Source organism: Trichomycterus rosablanca, chromosome 6 (genome assembly GCF_030014385.1).
Source record: "Trichomycterus rosablanca isolate fTriRos1 chromosome 6, fTriRos1.hap1, whole genome shotgun sequence".
Taxonomy (NCBI): Eukaryota; Metazoa; Chordata; class Actinopteri; order Siluriformes; family Trichomycteridae; genus Trichomycterus; species Trichomycterus rosablanca.
In genome coordinates this window covers 2736723-2758285 of record NC_085993.1, presented here as the reverse complement: position 1 = coordinate 2758285, position 21563 = coordinate 2736723, and the positions used below count along the sequence as shown (strand labels likewise).

The following is a 21563-nucleotide window of genomic DNA, read 5'->3' as shown; positions in this document are numbered from 1 at the left end:
TCTACATTCTTTTTTAGCCTCCTTTCACCCTGTTCTTCAATGGTCAGGACCCCCACAGAGCAGGTATTATTTAGGTGGTGGATGATTCTCAGCACTGCAGTGACACTGACATGGTGGTGGTGTGTTAGTGTGTGTTGTGCTGGTACGAGTGGATCAGACACAGCAGCCCAGCTGGAGTTTCTAAACACCTCACTGTCACTGCTGGACTGAGAATCGTCCACCGACCAAATATATCCAGCCAACAGCGCCCCGTGGGCAGCGTCCTGTGACCACTGATGAAGGTCTAGAAGATGATCGACTCAAACAGCAGCAATAGATGAGCGATCGTCTCTGACTTTACATCTACAAGGTGGACTGACTAGGTAGGAGAGTCTAATAGAGTGGACAGTGAGTGGACACGGTATTTAAAAACTCCAGCAGCGCTGCTGTGTCTGATCCACTCATACCAGCACAACACACACTAACACACCACCACCATGTCAGTGTCACTGCAGTGCTGAGAATCATCCACCACCTAAATAATACCTGCTCCGTGGGGGTCCTGTGGGGGTCCTGACCACTGAAGAACAGCATGAAAGGGGGGTAACAATGTATGTAGAGAAACAGATGGACTACAGTCAGTAATTGTAGAACTACAAAGTGCTTCTATATGTTTTTTTTTTTACTCTTTTTAATGCCGTCAGCAACAACTGTTATTGATTAAGCGCGTAGCCACTTATGCACCACTGCTTTCACTTCACATGAAAATCTTCTTCCCCTTAAAGCTTCTTTGAGCATCCAAAAAGGTGGAAATCAGATGGAGTGCATGATTTTTACCGATGTGTAATGTCAAGTGCATTTGTTTCTAATCTATTTGTGAAATACATTAAATCCAGTCCAGTACTGATCCAGAACTTTAGACCAGTACCAGGACAACTTGATGGTTGTCTTGTTTAGTGATGCAGTTCTGAACAGTGATCTGAAATAGTCCTGAGCGCTCAGTGTTGTTTTTATTTCATCATCGGGGTTTCGGCCATCGGGTGGAGACGGAGGGGACCTGCGGTAACCATGGCGCGATTCTCCGAGGAGACGAACTTAACGAGGCTTAATTACAGCTCTGCTAAATCAGCGCCGTGATTCAGCCACATGATAGATGAGCTTAACTAACAAGAGATGAGATCCTGACCAGATCTGTTAGGAAAAGCACCTGCACAGTGCTTACATCTTATTAACTTCATATTTCTTTTTAATCTTCTGTTTATTCCTAATCCAGCCGTGTCCAGTTGGAGCTTATCTCTTATTTCTCGATCAAGGAGGGCCAGTGGAATCAGCCGCCCCACTTTAATTGGTCAGCAGAGGCCATAATAGGTCACACCCAAGGAGGACAGAGGTCCCTGCTAAATTTGGTTCCTGTCAAGCTTTCTTTCTGTCATTTTAAGGGTGTTTTCTTTGCCACTGTCGCCCTCAGTTTGCTCGACAGGGATTTTCAGTCTGTCGGTCCGGGATTCTGTAAAATGTCTATTGTAAAAAGCGCTATACAAATACATTTGACTTGATTTGATAATTGCCTGGTCACATTTACATTTCTGGCATTTCTTACATTTTATACAAAGCGACAGTCTAAGCAATTAAGGGTTAAGGGCCTTGCTCAAGGGCCCAACAGTGGCAACCTGGCAGTGGCGGGGCTTGACCCAGTGACCTTTCAATTACTAGTCCAGTACCTTAAGCTTTAGGCTACAACTGCCTGGTGACAAGGAACCCTGTTTTAGCCGTCGTCCTTCCCTCTAAGAAAACACAGACAATCGTGTGTCTGTGTAGGCACCCGGTCAGCTGATAGGATATCTGAGATTCAAACTCAAGAGCTTGAGATGTCAGCACTGGTGGACTGGCGTGTTTTATCTTGCGCCACCCAAGAGCCTCCAAACTTTTTACATTGTAGAATTATAGTGAATTTGATAGTAAATCTAAATAAAAATGCTCAGTGTTGCCACCACTTGGGATTATTCCCAAGATCTTGGAATTTGGGGATTTTAATTTGCACTCAAGCAATTAAAACCTGCAATTTTAGGGTCCACAGTCATAAATAAGGAATGATAAAGCGTACTACTATTAAATAATAACCTTTGGTTGTCGCTGGCCATTTCTACACCTACTGTACATTTACTTATTTACATTTTGTTGGACGCGAGAACATGACATCACGTCTGTGGTCATCCGTGCATTTACCTTCGTTTTTTTGGTAACTGTTGTGATAGATTGCAGGAATAAATCTGCATCAATCGTCGTAGTGTAAACAGTGTAAAATCTGATTTTCTCATGGCATCGTTTGATGATTGTGATCAGATTAGACGGTACACTAGTTGCCAGCTGGTGAACCAGTGGCAGATAGACTTCTTGATCCAAGATAGAAGTAATACGCTGTCATTATTAACGTCTATTTTTTTGGGCTACTTCGAAAGCTTAGTTTGTTGAATTTTAGCATTTTACAGACAGTTAAACATAATTTCTTGTTTTACTTTTGTTTTACTTCCGTTATAGTGTCCAGTCGTCCTAACCCTTTAATGGTCTGTTTACTTTGAGACTAAGTACTTGGGTAAAAATAAGCTGTATTTAAATAATCTTGTTTGGGTCGTATCTACTGCTTGGTTGACGTGCATTAAACTGTTTTTAAGAAAACAGCTTTCTAACCTTTATGTCAACTTGAAGCAGCTGAAAAATAATCAATGAAAAGTTGCACCAGCTGTCTGGTAGAGGCTCATTAAAAAACACTGTGTGCACTAGTAAACAAATATTCATTGTTTGTTGTTGGTTTAGTCCCAAGAAATTAAGAGGTGCAAAGATATCATTGTTTAAACATCATTTTCTTGGTGACACTCTCTGGGTTTGAAAGACATTAATATATATATATTTTTTAACAATTTGTAAATATTAATACTGATAATGATCTTGCTTTTTATTTGTCAGTTAACTCAGGATTTTTGTTTTTGTAAATAATTGTTAAAATACGTTATATAAATCTTCACAATATGGTCATTTTCAGTTACTTGGGATTTTCTTGGTAATTCTTAACGTGAAGAGTGGCAACACTGGTGCTGGCATTTCTGTTCAAACCCATGCATCAGGAGACAGAATATGGTGTGAGGCCAGACAGTGATCTCAGCGTGTTATGAACTAATGCTGCATCACATCAGCAGCTATTTATTACCGGAGTGAAACACACTGGCAGCGTTGTTTCTCCACTCCAGATAATACAGCATGTATCCTTTGACTTTGACTTAATTTTTAATGTATGAAGGCTGGTGAGGGCAAAACTGCAATGAATCAGAATTATATATGAGCGTGTAATAAATATACCGCCTGTGTATTTTACCCCTTACAGTGGGTCCGGTAAATATTCAGACCCCTTGCCATTTTTACTTATAAATCTACACGTTATCACTCATAAAGACAAAGTAAGAGCACGTTAGAGATGTTGTAGCCTAGTGGTTAAGGTACTGGACTAGTAATCAGAAGGTTGCTGGTTCAAGCCCCACCACTGCCAGGTTGCAGCTGCTGGACCCTTATACAAGGCCCTTAACCCCTTGCTTAGGCTGGATTTTGTCACAGTACTGTAAGTCGCTTTGGATAAAACTAGAATCAGAATGAAGTTTTACTGGCCAAGTGTGCTCTGTCATACAAGGAATTTGACTTTGGTTACAAGGAAGCTCGCAGTGCACAAAAAATACACAACAAAAACACACAACTTATCACACACAACTCTCACTCTCTCTCACACACACACATTCACACCTCCATACCTGTAAACATTCGCAAGTGCTGTCCACATTGTGGGTTAAAAGGTGCAGTGTTTCTGCCTGTCTGTGCTATAAAGAAAAGTACAGCAGTACCTTGTAACTTGACGTCCCCTAAACTCGAAATCTTTGAAACTCCACGCCCTTCGTGGAGAAACTTGTACCCTTAAACTTGACATGTGTGTGACCGGGTCTTCATTCAGCGCTCGGCTTGATCGGTAAAACGTCATCAAAGTGTGAATATGAGACGAATCTGCATTAGTGTGGAATAACCATCAGATCCAGTCACATGTATCTGTGTTTATCTGGATTTTCCTCCCTGTTTCACTTTTAAACTTGTGTTACAGCTCCAGCTTCTGAGAAATGGTGAGAATCAGAATCAGCTTCTCCCAGAGTCTAAAACGCTTCTGGTTCAAAATAAAGCTTAACGTGGTTTAATGTAGTAAAAGAAGGAGACAGGAGCACTAAACTTCTCTTAAAAATTTCAAGATCAAACATCTCCACGATTTAGAAGCATAAGGAAACAATAAAGAAGTAAAGCTAAACTGCAGGTTTATTGTATTTCAGTGTGTTTATATTATATTTGTGTTATTTTCAGTGTTTAAGTGTCAAAAACAACCTCATTATTTTACATGAGCCTAAAATATATGCAGATCTACGGGACCATGGACGCATTAACAGGTTTCCCAAACATCCTTATGGGAAAACATACCTTAAAACTCAACGCCACTCCCAGAACGGACTGACGTCCAGTTTCAAGGTACCGCTGTATATAAAAAGGAAATGAAATGTGAATGTGAAAGACCATTCAGGTGTTTGGAATCTCGTGTGTTATTATATACAGTAAATTAAATAAGTCATTTGTAAAGGTACGAGTATCCCGAGGATTAACAGTCATGTGCATTCACACAATCTCTCATTCACAAAAGTATTCACACCCTTTGCTGTGGCGCTGCATATTGTGGTCTCTGAGATGCGTCCAGTCGTCCAGAACTCGACTGGAGTCCACATTTTGCGAACTGAATTGACTGGACATCGTTTGGAAAGGCACACTTGGGTCTGTAAGGGCCCAACATTTACAGTGCATTGTCAGGGCCAAAGAAAAACAAGTCATGAAGTTCAAGACATTGTCTCTATTTCCTCGGCTGCTCCCGTTAGGGGTCGCCGGCGGATCGTGATCCGCGTTATTGATTTGGCACGGTTTTTACGCCGGATGCCCTTCCTGACACGACCCTCCTTATTTATCCGGGCTTGACCCCGGCACTACAATGCACTGGTTTATGCATCCTAGCGGCTGGGCACCTGTAGGACAATTCAGTGTCTCCAATTAGCCTGGCTGTGGGAGGAAACCGGAGCACCCGGAGGAAACCCACGCAGACACGGGGAGAACATGCAAACTCCGCCCCACCTGAGGATCGAACCCAGGACCTTCTTGCTGTGAGGCGACAGTGCTACCCACCGTGCCCATTCAAGACATTGTCCGAGTGGCAGGAAGAAGCCACTGTTGAGTGAAAGGTGAATGATACGAGTTTGCTAACAAAAAAGAAAAGAAAAGGAAAAAGATGGCAGGGCTGAAGAGATAAAAAATTATCCTCTATAGGTTTGTTTCCTGTTGGCCTGTGAGAACGTCGTAGCGTCACTGTATTGCTGAGCATTTCCTGGATTCAGTGTCATGTTTCATGTCCCTGGTTCTCGTGTTCTGTCTCTGGTTCCCGTGTCCTCTTCATGTATTATTGTTCTGTGGATCTCACAGTTTTTGATCGTGGACGGCTGGAATTACTCTGTCTGTGAACTAAACAATTATTTCTTATTTACTGCGGTAAGACGATCGGCGATCGTTTGTGAACGCGCCTCAAGTCGTCAACTTAAATCCAGTCCAGTAAATCCGTCTCACATTCTAACTTTTACATGTGAATAATAACCATTCACATCATAAACGTTGTGTTTTGTACAGTATCTGTTCCTCTCTGCCTTTAAATCAACACTAAAAGAACATAAACAATTTTTAACATAATTATCTTGGTGAGACCATTAAAGGGTTAAATCGACGCTCTTCCTCAGTTCTTGTTTAACATGAGAGCAGCATCCAGCAGACAAGGACAGACATTGTGTCAGCGACAGTGTGGGAACGGCTGTGATGTTAGATGTGACGTCAGGCGTCCTCTGTATTGATGTTCTCGCTGTGTGGGCTGGACTGGTGGAGGCTCTGTGTGTGTGTGTGTGTATGTGTGTGTGTTTGTTCTGTATGTACACACACAAGCTGTAGCACGAACTCAGACGCTGCTTTTATCTGTACTGTTCATATTAGCCAGCAAAGAAATAATATTACAGATACAGACGTACCTTGTAACTCGACGTCAGTTGGTTCTGGTTTAAAAGACGTTGAGTTTCAAGGTATTTTTTCTCATGAGGATGTTTGGGAAACCTGTAAATGTGTCCATGGAAACTGCATATATTTTAGTCTAATGTAAAATAAGGAGGTTGTTTTTAACACTTATACACTGAAAATACACAAATATAATATAGAATATTATTTTACCGCGAACAAAGTGGCTGTCAAAGCAAATATATAAAACTACCTCCTTGTTTCTACACTCACTGTCCATTTTATCAGCTCCACTTACCATATAGAAGCACTTTGTAGTTCTACAATTACTGACTGTAGTCGATCTGTTTCTCTACATACCTTTTCAACCTGCTTTCATGCTGTTCTTCAATGGTCAGGACCCCCACAGGACCACCACAGAGCAGGTATTATTTAGGTGGTGGATCATTCTCAGTACTGCAGTGACACTGACATGGTGGTGGTGTGTTAGTGTGTGTTGTGCTGGTATGAGTGGATCAGACACAGCAGCGCTGCTGGAGTTTTTAAATACCGTGTCCACTCACTGTCCACTCTATTAGACACTCCTACCTAGTCGGTCCACCTTGTAGATGTAAAGTCAGAGACGATCGCTCATCTATTGCTGCTGTTTGAGTCGGTCATCTTCTAGACCTTCATCAGTGGTCACAGGACGCTGCACACGCGGCGCTGTTGGCTGGATATTTCTTTGGTTGGTGGACTATTCTCAGTCCAGCAGTGACAGTGAGGTGTTTAAAAACTCCAGCAGCGCTGCTGTGTCTGATCCACTCATACCAGCACAACACACACTAACACACCACCACCATGTCAGTGTCACTGCAGTGCTGAGAATGATCCACCACCTAAATTATACCTGCTCTGTGGTGGTCCTATGGGGGTCCTGACCATTGAAGAACAGGGTGAAAGCAGGTTGAAATGTATGCAGAGAAAGAGATGGACTACAGTCAGTAATTGTAGAACTACAAAGTGCTTCTATATGGTAAGTGGAGCTGATAAAATGGACAGTGAGTGTAGAAACAAGGAGGTGGTTTTAATGTTATGGCTGATCGATGTACATATGCAATAGTTAAAGTTTTATTTGCAGGGTTGCTTGTATAATTCTTAGAAATAGTGAAAACAGTGAATTGGATCAGAGTTGCTCTGCCAGTCCGGCCTGATTTAGAGCATGAATATAAACGTCAGTGGTGGCATCGAAGTTTTCAGAATGAAATTAGGTTGTAAATCATGTCTGGGCAGCTCGGAGACGTTCTCCCGGTTTCTGTTTCCCCTTCAACAGCTTCAGCAGGCATGTAAATAAAGCTTATAAAGAAGTGTGAGTTATGCACTGTTTTCTTCTACATTCACCCGTGCTGAATTCACAGATGGGTTTGTATCCAGATATGCAGGATGGTGAATTTTAATCACTTATAAAGGGTGTTTGTAATAAATATACACACACACCGTAAATCTGTCATCATAACGTGAGACACTTTAATTGCTGAAGGGGCAGAAGGTCCTGGGTTCGATCCCCAGGTGGGGCGGTCCGGGTCCTTTCTGTGTGATGTTTGTATGTTCTCCCCGTGTCTGCGTGGGTTTCCTCCCACATGAAGTGAGGTGAATTGGAGATACTAAATTGTCCGTAACTGTGTTTGACATTAAACTTGAACTGATGAATCTTGTGTAACCAGAAACTACCTGTTCTGTCATGAATGTAACCAAAATGTAAAACATGATGTTAAAATCCTAAAAAATACATAAATAAATAATTGCTGAGAAGTTTTAAACGTTGAATCATCCAGACAATCCAGACATAAGATAAAAATCATGAAAAGCCGGCGGTGCAGGACTGTATTGATGAGGGAAAGAACTACCGTTCACATAATGCATTTACACTGATGTTTTTATAGAGGTGGCTCAGAGGTTAAGATACTAGACTAGTTAAGGTATTATAAGGTTGCCGGTTTAAGCCCCACTGCCGTTAAGTTGCCACTGTTGGGCCCTTGAGCAAGGCCGCTGAGCAAGGCCTTTACCTTTCATTTGGTTGCATTGTGTTCAGTCACAGTTGTAAGTCGCTTTGGCTAAAACCGTCTACTAAATCCCGCAAATGTAAACGTAAATGTGTATCACTTTTAATCCACTTCAATCCAGTTAGTACAAATTCTGACTTTTACGTGTGTGTGAATAATTAGCTTTAACATCATAAACGTTTTTGTACAATTTTGTACAGTGTGTATCTGTTCCTCTCTGCCTTTGGATCAATACTGTAATTGTTACACAGTATTCAGTCTGGGCGGCACGGTGGCACCTCAAAAGAACAAACCAGTAAAGTATTACGCTCCCAATAGTCAAATCAAAATGTCTCAAAGCATCTTTACAGAATCCAGGACCGACAGACCAAAAGCCGAGGGCGACAGTGGCAATGAAAACTCTCTTAAAAATACTCGGGTGGCCTGAAGAATAATTTGAATAAATTAGATTTAAACAAATCATCCAAACACACAATTAATATAAACTAAACGTTATAACTGGCAAAAAAAAACAACTTTATTATTTAGCCCAGTCTGTAATAACATCTGTAGTGAGTTCTTGGTGCAAACATGCCAGGATAGTTTGTCTACATTTACATTTACATGTACATTTTTGGCATTTAGCAGACGCTCTTATCCAAAGCGACTTACAGTACTGTGACAGTATATATTGTCTAAGCAATTGAGGTTTAAGGGCCTTGCTCAAGGGCCCAACAGTTTGCAACCTGGCAGTGACGGGGCTTGAACCAGCGACCTTTTGATTACTAGTCCAGTACCTTAACCACTAGGCTACAACTGCCCTTGTCTATGTAGAGTTTACTTACTTACTTTATAAACTCAGCAACTCTAAAGACGCTCGGTTACACCAGCAATCGGTCAGACCAAACATCCAAGATGTCAAAGTGTAAAGCAGCTGAAAACACGACTCAGGTAACTGAGTTTGGAAAAACACGGACAAGTATTTTTAAATTTCGACTATTAATGTAGCTGTGCTGTGTGCTGTAGCTTCTATTTATTCTATCATTCGATTTATGAGTGTAATTTAATAACTGCCGTGAAATGTGGCTCTTTTCTTTAAAAATCGGTGAAATCTGTGATTTTTTTGAAAAACGAGGTCCGTGAGTTTCTAACTCTCCTTTAAAACACTTGAGAAAACCAATGTGTGTTGAGATGAAACTGGCCGGACAGGAAGGATACCATTACACTGGTGCGGCCCTGAAATATTTGCCTGCTGTGCAGAACAGAGGAATGTAATGAGCGGCTACTAGGATTCACTCCACAACACACTAATACCCAGATTCACGTGCTAAACTACAAGCCTCCAGCTTACTTTGCCTTAAACATCATTTACAATAATAATAATAATAATAATAATAATAATAAACTTTCTTTCTCCGTGTGTGGTCGGTAAACCCCTGTAATGATGTGTTGGCTGTGAGTGCGGCATTATAAACACTACACACTGTTGTGAAGCTTCAGCTTTGTTTCGGTGTTTACGGGCAGGTTCAGGCTCGGAAAGCACGCTGCTCTCCGTCTCAGTCACGGCTTCTTTCCACCCGATACGGAAGGACGGAGGGGCGTGTTCGAGGGGCTCCCCGTAAGCAACGCTAGGGAAAGTGGATCACGTTTCCTCACGGCACGGATTACAGCCGGACAGTAGAGCCTGTCCTTGAGAGTGTTTCATTTCATCATGTTCTATTTCAGCCAGAGCTAGTTAACCAGCTGAGCCTCGAAATGTGAAACACATGTGAGCTCGGATTCGAGTCGGGACCCCGTATTAAATCCAGCGTTGGTACGACTAACACCGGCAGTACCAAACGCTCGGACCAAGAGCTTCTGCCGTCCACTGCTGGCTTGTGGGGCTCACGAAAGCACTCACGTAGCAATATATAGTGTAGAATACGTCATAATTCATTGTATTTGTTAATTTATTAGGATTTTAACGTCATGTTTTACACTCCACACAGAAAGCACTCCGGGAATCAAACCCAGTCCCTTCTTGCTGTGAGAAGACTACGCCTTCCACTGCGCCACCACTCTGCCATCATGTTAATCATAAGTTGATTATTTTTTTAATAACGGTGCACCCTGGAATTCATTTTATACTCTTTTATACTTGGTAAGATCCAGCACGTCACTCAAAATGAGTGAAAGCAATGCTAGAAATAAGCTTAGCTATAGAAGCACCAAGCTAGAGCACAAATAAATGGATTTACCTGGGTAAAGATGATCCCACTTGGAGCACAGTGAAAAGAATCTTACTTGCCACCAGTATCACACCCAGCTTTCTGCTTTACATAAACATACACTTCACACACACTCGTGAGGGACATGGGTTTCTGCCACTCTTTTTTTCTGTGACCGAATGAACTAAGAGCCTTTGTGCCGGCAGTTCAGCGTCAGTTCTCTGTAGCTTTTTTGGTCCATGTTTACACGATTGGATCAGGTAATGATTCTCCTGTAATACCAGCACCCAAAAGTACTCTGCTGAATTTAGACCTGGTATTTAAAGGTTATTGAAGTAGATTTAACTCACGGTCATGTTCATGCAGTTAGTTTAACGTGACTTGTGCTTTTTGACATGGTGCATTATCATGTGTGTAAAGGAATTTACGTGGTCATGTGTCCAAATACTTTTGGCCATATAGTGTAAAGAGGACACCCGACCATGAGTATTAATATGAAGTCGGTTCCCCACTTTGCAGCGGTAACAGACTTCCTTCTTCTGTTCAGGCTAAGCAGAAGATTTTGCATTGTGTCTGTATTAAAATAGAATAAGCTGCCGTAACGATTGGCCTGTTGTTCAGTTAGGGGCGAGATTAAGCCGGATATGGACTCTTTCTCAGACTAGTGCGATTACGACCTCTGCTGGCTGGTTGGTGGCGTCTGCACGGAGATGGGAAAGGAGTGCGGTAGAGGGTGTGGCTCTCCGTACACAGCGCTGTACTGCACTGCACTCATCAAGTGTGGGTGATAAGATGTTCGATTGCTGTGCACGTGTCGGAGGGGGCGTGGAGCGGCCTCGTCCTCCCCAATCAGGAGCAGGGACCAGCATTAGTGAGAGGATGATTGATGGGCAGAAATAGAGTAAGCTCTGTGTGATCTTTTCAGCTAGAAGAACAGCCGCTCTTCAGAGGAGGTTTGTGAGGTATGTCTGTGGGAATTTCCACCCAGTCAGTCAAAACAGCCAGAAAGCCTCGGTTGATGTTCCAGTTCATTCCAACGCTGTTCATGTGCAGGACACTGGAGTTTCTTTAAACTGAGCTTTACTTCACGTTTTTATAGAGCGTGCTTTGTGCCCAGGGGCGCAGTCATGCCGGAACATACTGGGAAATGGCCTTCCCTAAACTGTTAACTGAATATATAATTGATTTATTACACCTGTTAGCAACCGTCGTGGCTGAAACACATGAATTCGATAAATAGATTCTGAACTCCTCGGTTCGGAACTCGGCATTGCCACCGGTCGGCTGGGCGCCATCTATCGGGCATAATCTAGCGGGCAGTGCCTGTAGGAGACACTGTGTCTACTAGGGCGGGATGACCGGACTATGTGGGTGGCATCTTCAAACGCTGTGTAAGGACCCTGATTAGCAGACAGAGGCAAAAAAAAAATAGAAGTGGTGTCCCAATACTTTTGTCCATGTAGTGTGTGGTGTACTTTACTGGTTACTATTTGACACGGATCGTTCTGATGGTTTAAAATGACTCCAAGGGTCAAGGACGCTCCGTTAATAACCGCTTCGTGATCACAGTAGACGTCGGTGTGGGATCAGGATCAGGACTGATATGAGGCTGTATGAATGTGTGAAGAATTTCTCAGTGATTTTGCTGCATTACAACATGCTCTGAATGCTGAACATTCTTCTGCCACTCCGCTGTTTCTGACAGGTTAAATAAACCACACGTTCTCTTCACCTGATCGATTCCTTCTCCTTATTCCTTACTCACGTTCACTTACAAACCTCGTACCTAAAAGCGCTTATTCATCACGTGTGCTGTTGTGATGTTATTAAATCACGCTCATGTGACTGGGATTGAGTAAAGGAGCCGGTGCTGCCTCATGTAGAGGAAGTAACTCCTGCTGTACTGTGTGGAAACAATGTCAGTAATCTCAAGAGAGTTCAGGAGGTTTTATTGTCATTTCAGCTCTATATGAGTACATATTTAAATGAAACAACGTTTCTCCAGGACCAGGGTACAACACAGAACAATACAGTGCAGATGAAAACAGTACAATAAATACAAGAGACATTTCTAATCTAAAGAGTTTATATAGCAGCAGAGATATTAAAGAGTGAGGTGCAAAAATACAATATTGTGCAAAGATGTAAGTAATACAGTCACTGAGTAGTTGTATGTATTGAAGTTGTCATAGTCCAGGGAACAAGACTGTGTTGGTTGTGTGTGTGTGCATGTGCATGTGCAAGTGGGTGTGTGTGAGTTTTTTGTGTGTGTTAGTATGTATATGTGCAAGTGTGTGTGTGTGTGTGTTTGTGAGTGTGCGTATGTTAGTGTGTGTGTGTTTGTGAGTGTGCGTATGTTAGTGTGTGTGGTGTTTGTGAGTGTGCGTATGTTAGTGTAAGTGCAAGTGATTTTATGCATGTGTGTGTATGTATGTTAATGTGTGTGCATGTCCATGAAAGCTTGAGTGTGTATGTGTGTGCATGTGCAAGTGTGATGTTTACATACAGTGGGGGAAATAAGTATTTGATCCCCTGCTGATCCCCTTACAAAGACTTGAACAGTCTATAATTTTTATGGAAGGTTTATTTTAACAGAGAGAGACTTTTTATAAAAGTTATAAATTAATTTGTATTTAATTAAGGGAAATAAGTATTTGATCCCCTACCAACCAGCAAGAATTCTGACCCCCACAGACCGGTTATGTGCCCATGAGGCTCACAAATTAGTCCTGTCCCTGTATAAAAGACTCCTGTCACAGAATCAGTTTCTTCCATTCAAATCTCTCCACCACCATGGGCAAGACCAAAGAGCTATCAAAGGACGTCAGGGACAAGATTGTAGACCTGCACAAGGCTGGAATGGGCTACAAGACCATCAGCAAGAAGCTTGGTGAGAAAGAGACCACTGTTGGTGCGATCATTCGGTAATGGAAGAAATACAAGATCACAGTCAATCACCCTCACTCTGGAGCTCCATGCAAGATCTCACCTGGTGGGGTAAGAATGATTCTGAGAAAGGTGAGGTCAGTCCAGAATTACACGGGAGGAGCTTGTCAATGATCTCAAGGGAGCTGGGAGCAGAGAAATGCTGGATATGACCCCAAGAACACCATCCCCACCGGGCATTTCTCTGCCTCCAAACACGGCGAGTGGAGTTCAATTTTGGTCTCATCTGACCATATCACATTCTCCCAAGCTTTCTCTGAATCATTCAGGTGTTCATTGGCAAACTTCAGACGGGCCTGTACATGAGCCTTCTTGAGCAGAGGGACTTTGCGGGCACTGCAGGATCTCAATCCATTACGGCGAAGTGTGTTACTAATGGTTTTCTTGGTGACTGTGCTCCCAGCTCCCTGGAGATCATTGACAAGCTCCTCCCGTGTAATTCTGGACTGACCTCACCTTTCTCAAAATCATTCTTACCCCACCAGGTGAGATCTTGCATGGAGCTCCAGAGTGAGGGTGATTGACTGTGATCTTGTATTTCTTCCATTTTCGAATGATCGCACCAACAGTGGTCTCTTTCTCACCAAGCTTCTTGCTGATGGTCTTGTAGCCCATTCCAGCCTTGTGCAGGTCTACAATCTTGTCCCTGACGTCCTTTGATAGCTCTTTGGTCTTGCCCATGGTGGTCGAGTGATTTGAACGGAAGAAACTGATTCTGTGACAGGAGTCTTTTATACAGGGACAGGAATAATTTGTGAGCCTCATGGGCACATAACCGGTCTGTGGGGGTCAGAATTCTTGCTGGTTGGTAGGGGATCAAATACTTATTTCCCTTAATTAAATACAAATTAATTTATAACTTTTATTTAATGTTTTTTTTCTGGATTTTTTTGTTGATATTCTGTCTCTCTCTGTTAAAATAAACCTTCCATAAAAATTCTAGACTGTTCAAGTCTTTGTAAGGGGGTAAACTTACAAAATCAGCAGGGGATCAAATACTTATTTCCCCCACTGTATGTGCGTGTGTGTGTTTGTGAGCGTGGATATGTTAGTGTAAGTGCATGTAAGTTTGAGTGTGTGTGTATGTACAGGGGTTGGACAAAATAACTGAAACACCTGGTTTAAGACCACAATAATTTATTAGTATGGTGTAGGGCCTCCTTTTGCGGCCAATACAGCGTCAATTCGTCTTGGAAATGACATATACAAGTCCTGCACAGTGGTCAGAGGGATTTTAAGCCATTCTTCTTGCAGGATAGTGGCCAGGTCACTACGTGATGCTGGTGGAGGAAAACATTTCCTGACTCGCTTCTCCAAAACACCCCAAAGTGGCTCAATACTATTTAGATCTGGTGACTGTGCAGGCCATGGGAGATGTTCAACTTCACTTTCATGTTCATCAAACCAATCTTTCACCAGTCTTGCTGTGTGTATTGGTGCATTGTCATCCTGATACACGGCACCGCCATTGGATGCACATGGTCCTCCAGAATGGTTCGGTAGTCCTTGGCAGTGACGCGCCCATCTAGCACAAGTATTGGGCCAAGGGAATGCCATGATATGGCAGCCCAAACCATCACTGATCCACCCCCATGCTTCACTCTGGGCATGCAACAGTCTGGGTGGTACGCTTCTTTGGGGCTTCTCCACACCGTAACTCTCCCGGATGTGGGGAAAACAGTAAAGGTGGACTCATCAGAGAACAATACATGTTTCACATTGTCCACAGCCCAAGATTTGCGCTCCTTGCACCATTGAAACCGACGTTTGGCATTGGCACGAGTGACCAAAGGTTTGGCTATAGCAGCCCGGCCGTGTATATCGACCCTGTGGAGCTCCCGACGGACAGTTCTGGTGGAAACAGGAGAGTCGAGGTGCACATTTAATTCTGCCGTGATTTGGGCAGCCGTGGTTTTATGTTTTTTGGATACAATCCGGGTTAGCACCCGAACATCCCTTTCAGACAGCTTCCTCTTGCGTCCACAGTTAATCCTGTCGGATGTGGTTTGTCTTTCTTGGTGGTATGGTGACATTACCCTGGATACCGTGGCTCTTGATACATCACAAAGACTTGCTGTCTTGGTCACAGATGCGCCAGCAAGACGTGCACCAACAATTTGTCCTCTTTTGAACTCTGGTATGTCACCCATAATGTTGTGTGCATTGCAATATTTTGAGCAAAACTTCACACTCTGCTCTTACTGGTGCAATGTGCAATTAATGAAGATTGGCCACCAGACTGGTCCAATTTAGCCATGAAACCTCCCACACTAAAATGACAGGTGTTTCAGTTATTTTGTCCAACCCCTGTATGTGTGTGCATGTGCGTGTGTGAGTGATTTTTTATGTATGTTAGTGTGTGTTTGAGTTTGTGAGTGTGCGTATGTTGAGTGTGTGCATGTGCCAGTGTCTGAGTTTATGCATGTGTGTGTGTGTGGTGTGTGTGAGTGTGCGTATGTTAGTGTGTGTGTGTGTGTGTGGTGTTTGAGTGTGCATATGTTAGTGTGTATGTGGTGTTTGTGAGTGTGCATATGTTAGTGTGTGTATGTGCATGTAAATTTGAGTGTGTGCGTGTTAGTGTGTGTGTATGTGCAAGTGAGTTTATGCATGTGTGTGTATGTATGTTAATGTGTGTGTATGTGCATGTAAGTTTGAGTGTGTATGTGTGTGCATGTGCAAGTGTGTGTGTATAAGTGAGTTTTTTGTGTGTGTTAGTGTATGTACAGTATGTGCGAGTGTGTATGTGCATGTGTGTGTGAGTTTGTGAGCATGCATATGTTAGTGTAAGTGCATGTTAGTTTGAGTGTGTGTGCAAGTGTGTGTGTGAGTGAGTTTTAATGTATGTTAGTGTATGTGTGAGTTTGTGAGTGAGAGTATGTTAGTGTGTGTGTGTGTGAGTATATGCATGTGTGTGTATATATGTTAATGTGTGTGTATGTGCATGAAAGTTTGAGTGTGTGTGTGTGTGGGTGTGAGTGAGTTTTTTGTGTGTTAGTGTATGTATGTGCATGTGTGTGAGTTTGTGAGCGTGCATATGTTAGTGTGTGTGTATGTGCATGTAAGTTTAAGTGTGTGTATGTGTGTGTGTGCTAGTGTGTGTGTGGGTGTGAATGAGTTTTTTGTGTATGTTAGTGTATGTATGTGCAAGTGTGTATGTTAGTGTGTGTATGAGTTTGTGAGTGTGTGTATGTTTGTGTGTGTGTGTGCGTGTGTGAGTTTATGCATGTGTGTGAGTGTGTATATGTGACGCTTCAGAGATAACAGGAAGTGATCCCGCTCCAGAGTTGCAGCAGTTATGAGTCATTGTCATGTTCGTCGCATCATCGGTCGCATTTTTTTCCGAAGCTTTGTGATGAGCAAAGAAAAAAAAACGCTGCAGGACGGGGAGACGTTTGGAACCCTGATGTTGCTTCACTCCGTCATCACGTCCTCATTCTCTCTCCTGGTGTCCCGTTACAGGAAATCGCCCGGCACCTGCGGCCCTCCACTTTACGAGCGCAGTACGGCAGGAACAAAGTCCAGAACGGCGTCCACTGCACCGACCTTCCAGAGGACGCATCACTGGAGGTGAGTCTCCCCACGTCTCATTCACTTTTGTTCGGCCTGAACCGAGCCAGTGTTAAGCCGGACCTGCTGACCGCCGCTTGACGTCCGCTCGCCTTCACACATTGTTCCTCGTCTCACGTGAGGCCGAGAGGTCCCGTGCCGCCCCGCCGTGGGCCGAACCGAACCCACGACGTGCCGGGGAGGGGGAGCTCCGTCTCTCTCAGGCTGCCGCTTTGGCTCATTCAGAATGGTTGTGGATCTGAGCTCCCTCCTGCAACAAACGCTCCTTGTTAATGATTGGCCTGCCGGGCAGCTCGGCCGCTGCGTTCTCACACAGGCCGCACACACACACATTCTCACAGAATGCAAGTCTTTCACTAGGATTTATGGCTGGAGACACGCACACGTATGTTGACGTGATTCAGGCGGTCAATTGTTTTGAAATAAACCAGCAGACTGAATCATAGAGGGTTAGAAACAGAAGCTCATGTGCCAGCTTTGTACTTTTATAGAGACGAACGGACAAGAGACACGACGCTGGTAAAGCAGGTCAAGTTATTTAATAAGAGAGAAACAAGAAGCTAAAATAAATAAACCCAAGTCGGCTTCTTTTAAAGGTCAAGTCAATTTTATTTATATAGCGCTTTTTACAATGGACATTGTCTCAAAGCAACTTTACAGAATCCAGGACCAACAGACCAATAACCCCTGTTGAGCAAGCCGAGGGCGACAGTGGCAAGGAAAAACTCCCTTAGAATTACAGGAAGAAACCTTGAGAGGACCCGTCCTTCTTGGGTGGCCTGGAGGATAATTTAAATAAATTAAATTTACACAAATCATACAAACACCAAATTAAATTGAACTGAAAGTTATAACTAGGAGTGTGTTAGTTCATGGCTACCATTGATTCTGGGGTAGCCAGCCCCACCATGACCCTGACCAGGTTACAGTAGTGGCAAAACATGAAAATGAAAAACATGAAGCATGTGCAAATGGGTGTGAGTTTTTTTGTGTGTTAGTGCGATATGTGCGTGTTTGTGTGTTTGTGAGTGTGCGTATGTTAGTGTGTGTGATTTTATGCATGTGTGTGTTTGTGTGTATGTTCATGTGCAAGTGTGTGTGTGTTTGTGATTGTGTGTATGTGCATGTCAGTTTAAGTGTGCATGTGTCTGTATGTCCGTAAGTGTGTGTGTGTGTGTGTGTGTGTTAGTGTATATATGTGCAAGTGTGTGTGAGTTTATGCGTGTGTGTGTGTGTGTGTGTGTGAATGTGAGTTTGTGAGCGTGCATATGTTAGTGTAAGTTTGAGTGTGTGTGTATGTGTGAGTGCATGTGCAGATGTGTGTGAGTGTTTTATGTATGTGATGATTTACACAAATCATACAAACACAGAATTAAATTGAACTAAAAGTTATAACTCGCAAAAAAATAATGTGAGTTCTTCATTATTCAGTCCAGTCTGTGATCAAGTCTGTTGTAAGTTCTGGACATTTTTGGTGCAAACACGCCAGGTATCCGTCACATCTAGTAGGAGCAGCATTGCTGCCACAGAGTCTTTAACCTCGAGAGGGTGAACAGGTTTCTGTCAGAACCACCTCGGGGTAAAATAACAGAAGATGTAGTTACAATGTGAAATCGTTAAGAGTAAAATATCAGTTTTATAGAGAGTAGCTTTAGACTCCGGCACATCTAATTATTACAGCAGAACTAAGTTTGCTTGTTTAGTTTGACAAGACTAATCAAAAACCTGAGTAAATAAATACGTTTTCAATCTAGACTTGAACATTGAGACGTGTCCGAGTCCCGGACAGAGGCAGGGAGATTATTCCAAAGTTGTGGAGCTTTGTAAGGAGCAGAACATGTTTAGAAGACACCAGAGAACTCGTCATTCCTTAATTTATTTTATTTACCTCTAAGTTAGGTATTAACCAGGGAAGTGTGAGATACAAACTCTATAGTACTGAGTTATTTTGGGTCTGTGTGAAAACTTAGTGAGCTGCCTACCTGATCAGCTGCCTCAGTAGAGAGGATTCTAATAAGACGTGAACTCATAAGGCAGATTATTTAGACGCTCTTCTTATACAGCGATTACTAAGCTAACACAGTTAGCCTCAGGCGGCACAACCTGCTAGCACGCCAGCTAACATCTCCCTCCGTGTACCGAAAACGCTTAAACTGTCCCGATGAGCCTGAATTTACAAATAAACGACACTCGTATATATAATTACACCTTTATACAGATTAAACATCAATGAGAATTTATTTACATTTAAAAAGAACTCCGTTGGTTGCTCCACATTTCATTCGTCGTATTCACCATGTTTGTTTTTGGTAAGGAAAGTCGTGCCGCACTGAATGCTGGGATTGCCCTCAGCGCTGAGGAGGCGTCGGACGCTCCCTCGTCATTCAGTCAGATCATCACTCAGAATTAAGGCGCCTCAGTAGGAGCATTGTGAGGGATCTAAGAATTTAGACACGCCCTCTTCTCAAGAGTGTAGGATGACATAAAATGCATCTATGTAGACAGAACACGAGGTTTTCACACAGACTTACAGTATAGTTCTCAGAATGCTCTTCGGGGATAAGGGAACTTGGAGGTATGAAGCTTCTTAAGTGTTTTGCATCACCTTTAATTTATTCTCCTCCTTCTCTCTCACATCTGAAGAAATTTGCAAGTGATGGTGAGACCAAACCACAAGCATTTTATGTAACACAGTGTGTCATATTTTATAATAATAATTAGCATTTTAATTAAGGGCACTAACATTCAGCATAGATGGGAACACATCGTCAATAAATGACATTATTATTTATTCAAAGTAAAAATGTAATAAGCCAACATGTTTAGCCTTGTTACCTTCTATTGCTGTCTTAACATCCATCCTAGAAGGGAAGGAATGAATGATAAAAAAAAATGAAAATGACTGAAATGGGATGCATCGAATGAGTGGAGGCAAGAACCAAACCCAGGTCCTCAGGTACCCAGTCCACCAGCAGCACCATCATGTGCCACCTTTACCAGAGAACTTCTTAAATGACACCAGCTCACTTCTGCTAGGATCCAAAAATACAGACATGATTGGCCGTGTCTGTGCGAGGAGGGGGGCGGCACAGTGAAGTGGGTAGCACTGTCGCCTCACAGCAAGAAGGTCCTGGGTTCGATCCCCAGTCCAAAGACGTGCAAGTGAGGTGAATTAGAGACACTAAATTGTCCAAGACTGTGTTGGATATAAACTTGTGAACTGATGAATCTTGGGTAATGAGTAACTACCGTTCCTGTCAGGAATGTAACCAAAGTGTAAAACATGACGTTAAAATCCTAATAAACGAACAAACAAACTGTGGGAGGAGGGATGACCAAGGCCCCGTGATGGATTGGCATCCTGTCTGGAGTGTGTTAGTTCATGGCTACCGTCGATTCTGGGAAAACCAGCCCCACCACGACCCTGACCAGGTTACAGCAGTGGCGAAACATAAAATTGAAATGAAGTGTAGTTTAACAGTCTGTGTTCCGACTGGGTTATGCAACAAATCATAGAGCACGAGCAGGTTCCGCTCAGAACGGTTTAAAAGAAACTAAATGAAGGATTTGGATTGGTCGAGTCACATTCCTGACTTCATTTATCTGAAGAATTTGGTTGCAGTTGCTACTGGAACTACAGGCACAAACAGTTACGTTACGTTTTCACACGGGTAATATAGGTGTCGTGTTACCCTAATCTCTGTATACATAAAAAATCCTCATGTTTTCCTTGACATGTTTAAGGATCTGAAACTATATAAAGTTAAAAATATGCAAAAATAGTAGGGCTGTCGAAGTTAACGCGATAATAACGCATTAACGCGATCTCAATTTAACGCGATAAAAAAAAATAGTGCCGTTAACGCAAATTCTATTTGGCCCTGCGAGTCATCCGTAGTTCATGTTGAGACTTGACCGTGCACGGCATCTCTCATTAAGACGGCGTTTCTCAAATGTAACCGAGCGTCGTAGTGATGCACTCGCTTAATAAAGAAATAAATACACGCTATATTCACAAATTGTCGGGAGCAGAACACTTTATTACTTTTTCTGTTCCGGTACCGAATAGCGGACAGCTAGAGTCATTAGCCAAGCATGCTATTCCATGAACTATGGAAGCCCCAAAGGGTCAAAACACACTCACTTCGTGTAGAAACGTCCATCAAACCATCGTCACGATACAAGCACAGAAAAGTCTGTTACAATAACTACGCCTTATCCCACCTAAAGCACCGCTGATCTACAATGTTTGCTGATGGAGAAATTTTAACCTACAATCTGACATATATATGAAGTCGAGGGTCTCTGCTGGATAGTATTACTGCCTAGTATGTGAGTGAATAAAACTCCCTTACAGTTTTCTCTTGTCCCAGCAGTTTTTAACATAAGTACATTTAGCATCAAATGTGTTCACCATTTTAATGGTAACATTTCACTTAAAAATCCTTGTTTTCTATAACATTTACACAGATTTTTTTTATGCGATTAATCGTGATTAACTATATGAAATTCTGAGATTAATTAATTAATTAATTAATTTTTACGGCACTTTAGACGCCTCACTGAATTGACCCCCCTATTAAATTACATCCACCAGTTCAGAAGGTTGATGGCTAGCACCTGCTTCCTATGAGACATGTGTTGCCAGCCATCCTCATATTTACATGCTGAGGCTCAGGTTGCCACCGTCACCGTCACCACACTTCAGGTTCAATCAGGTGAACTT

General features: G+C 42.7%; 1 protein-coding gene across 3 annotated transcripts in view; it reads left to right on the top strand.

Annotated features, from left to right (window-relative positions):
* The window catches only part of nme7 (NME/NM23 family member 7), an 87760-nt gene that overhangs the window by 64036 nt on the left and 2161 nt on the right, over positions 1-21563 (top strand). For 2 of the 3 annotated variants that reach the window (XM_062997253.1, XM_062997252.1), the window contains one exon: positions 16730-16837. The exons of the other annotated variant lie outside the window; for it this stretch is intronic. In XM_062997253.1, the coding sequence (XP_062853323.1) occupies positions 16730-16837 (108 nt within the window). The remainder of the gene's footprint in view (positions 1-16729; positions 16838-21563) is intronic. 3 annotated transcript variants of the gene reach the window in all.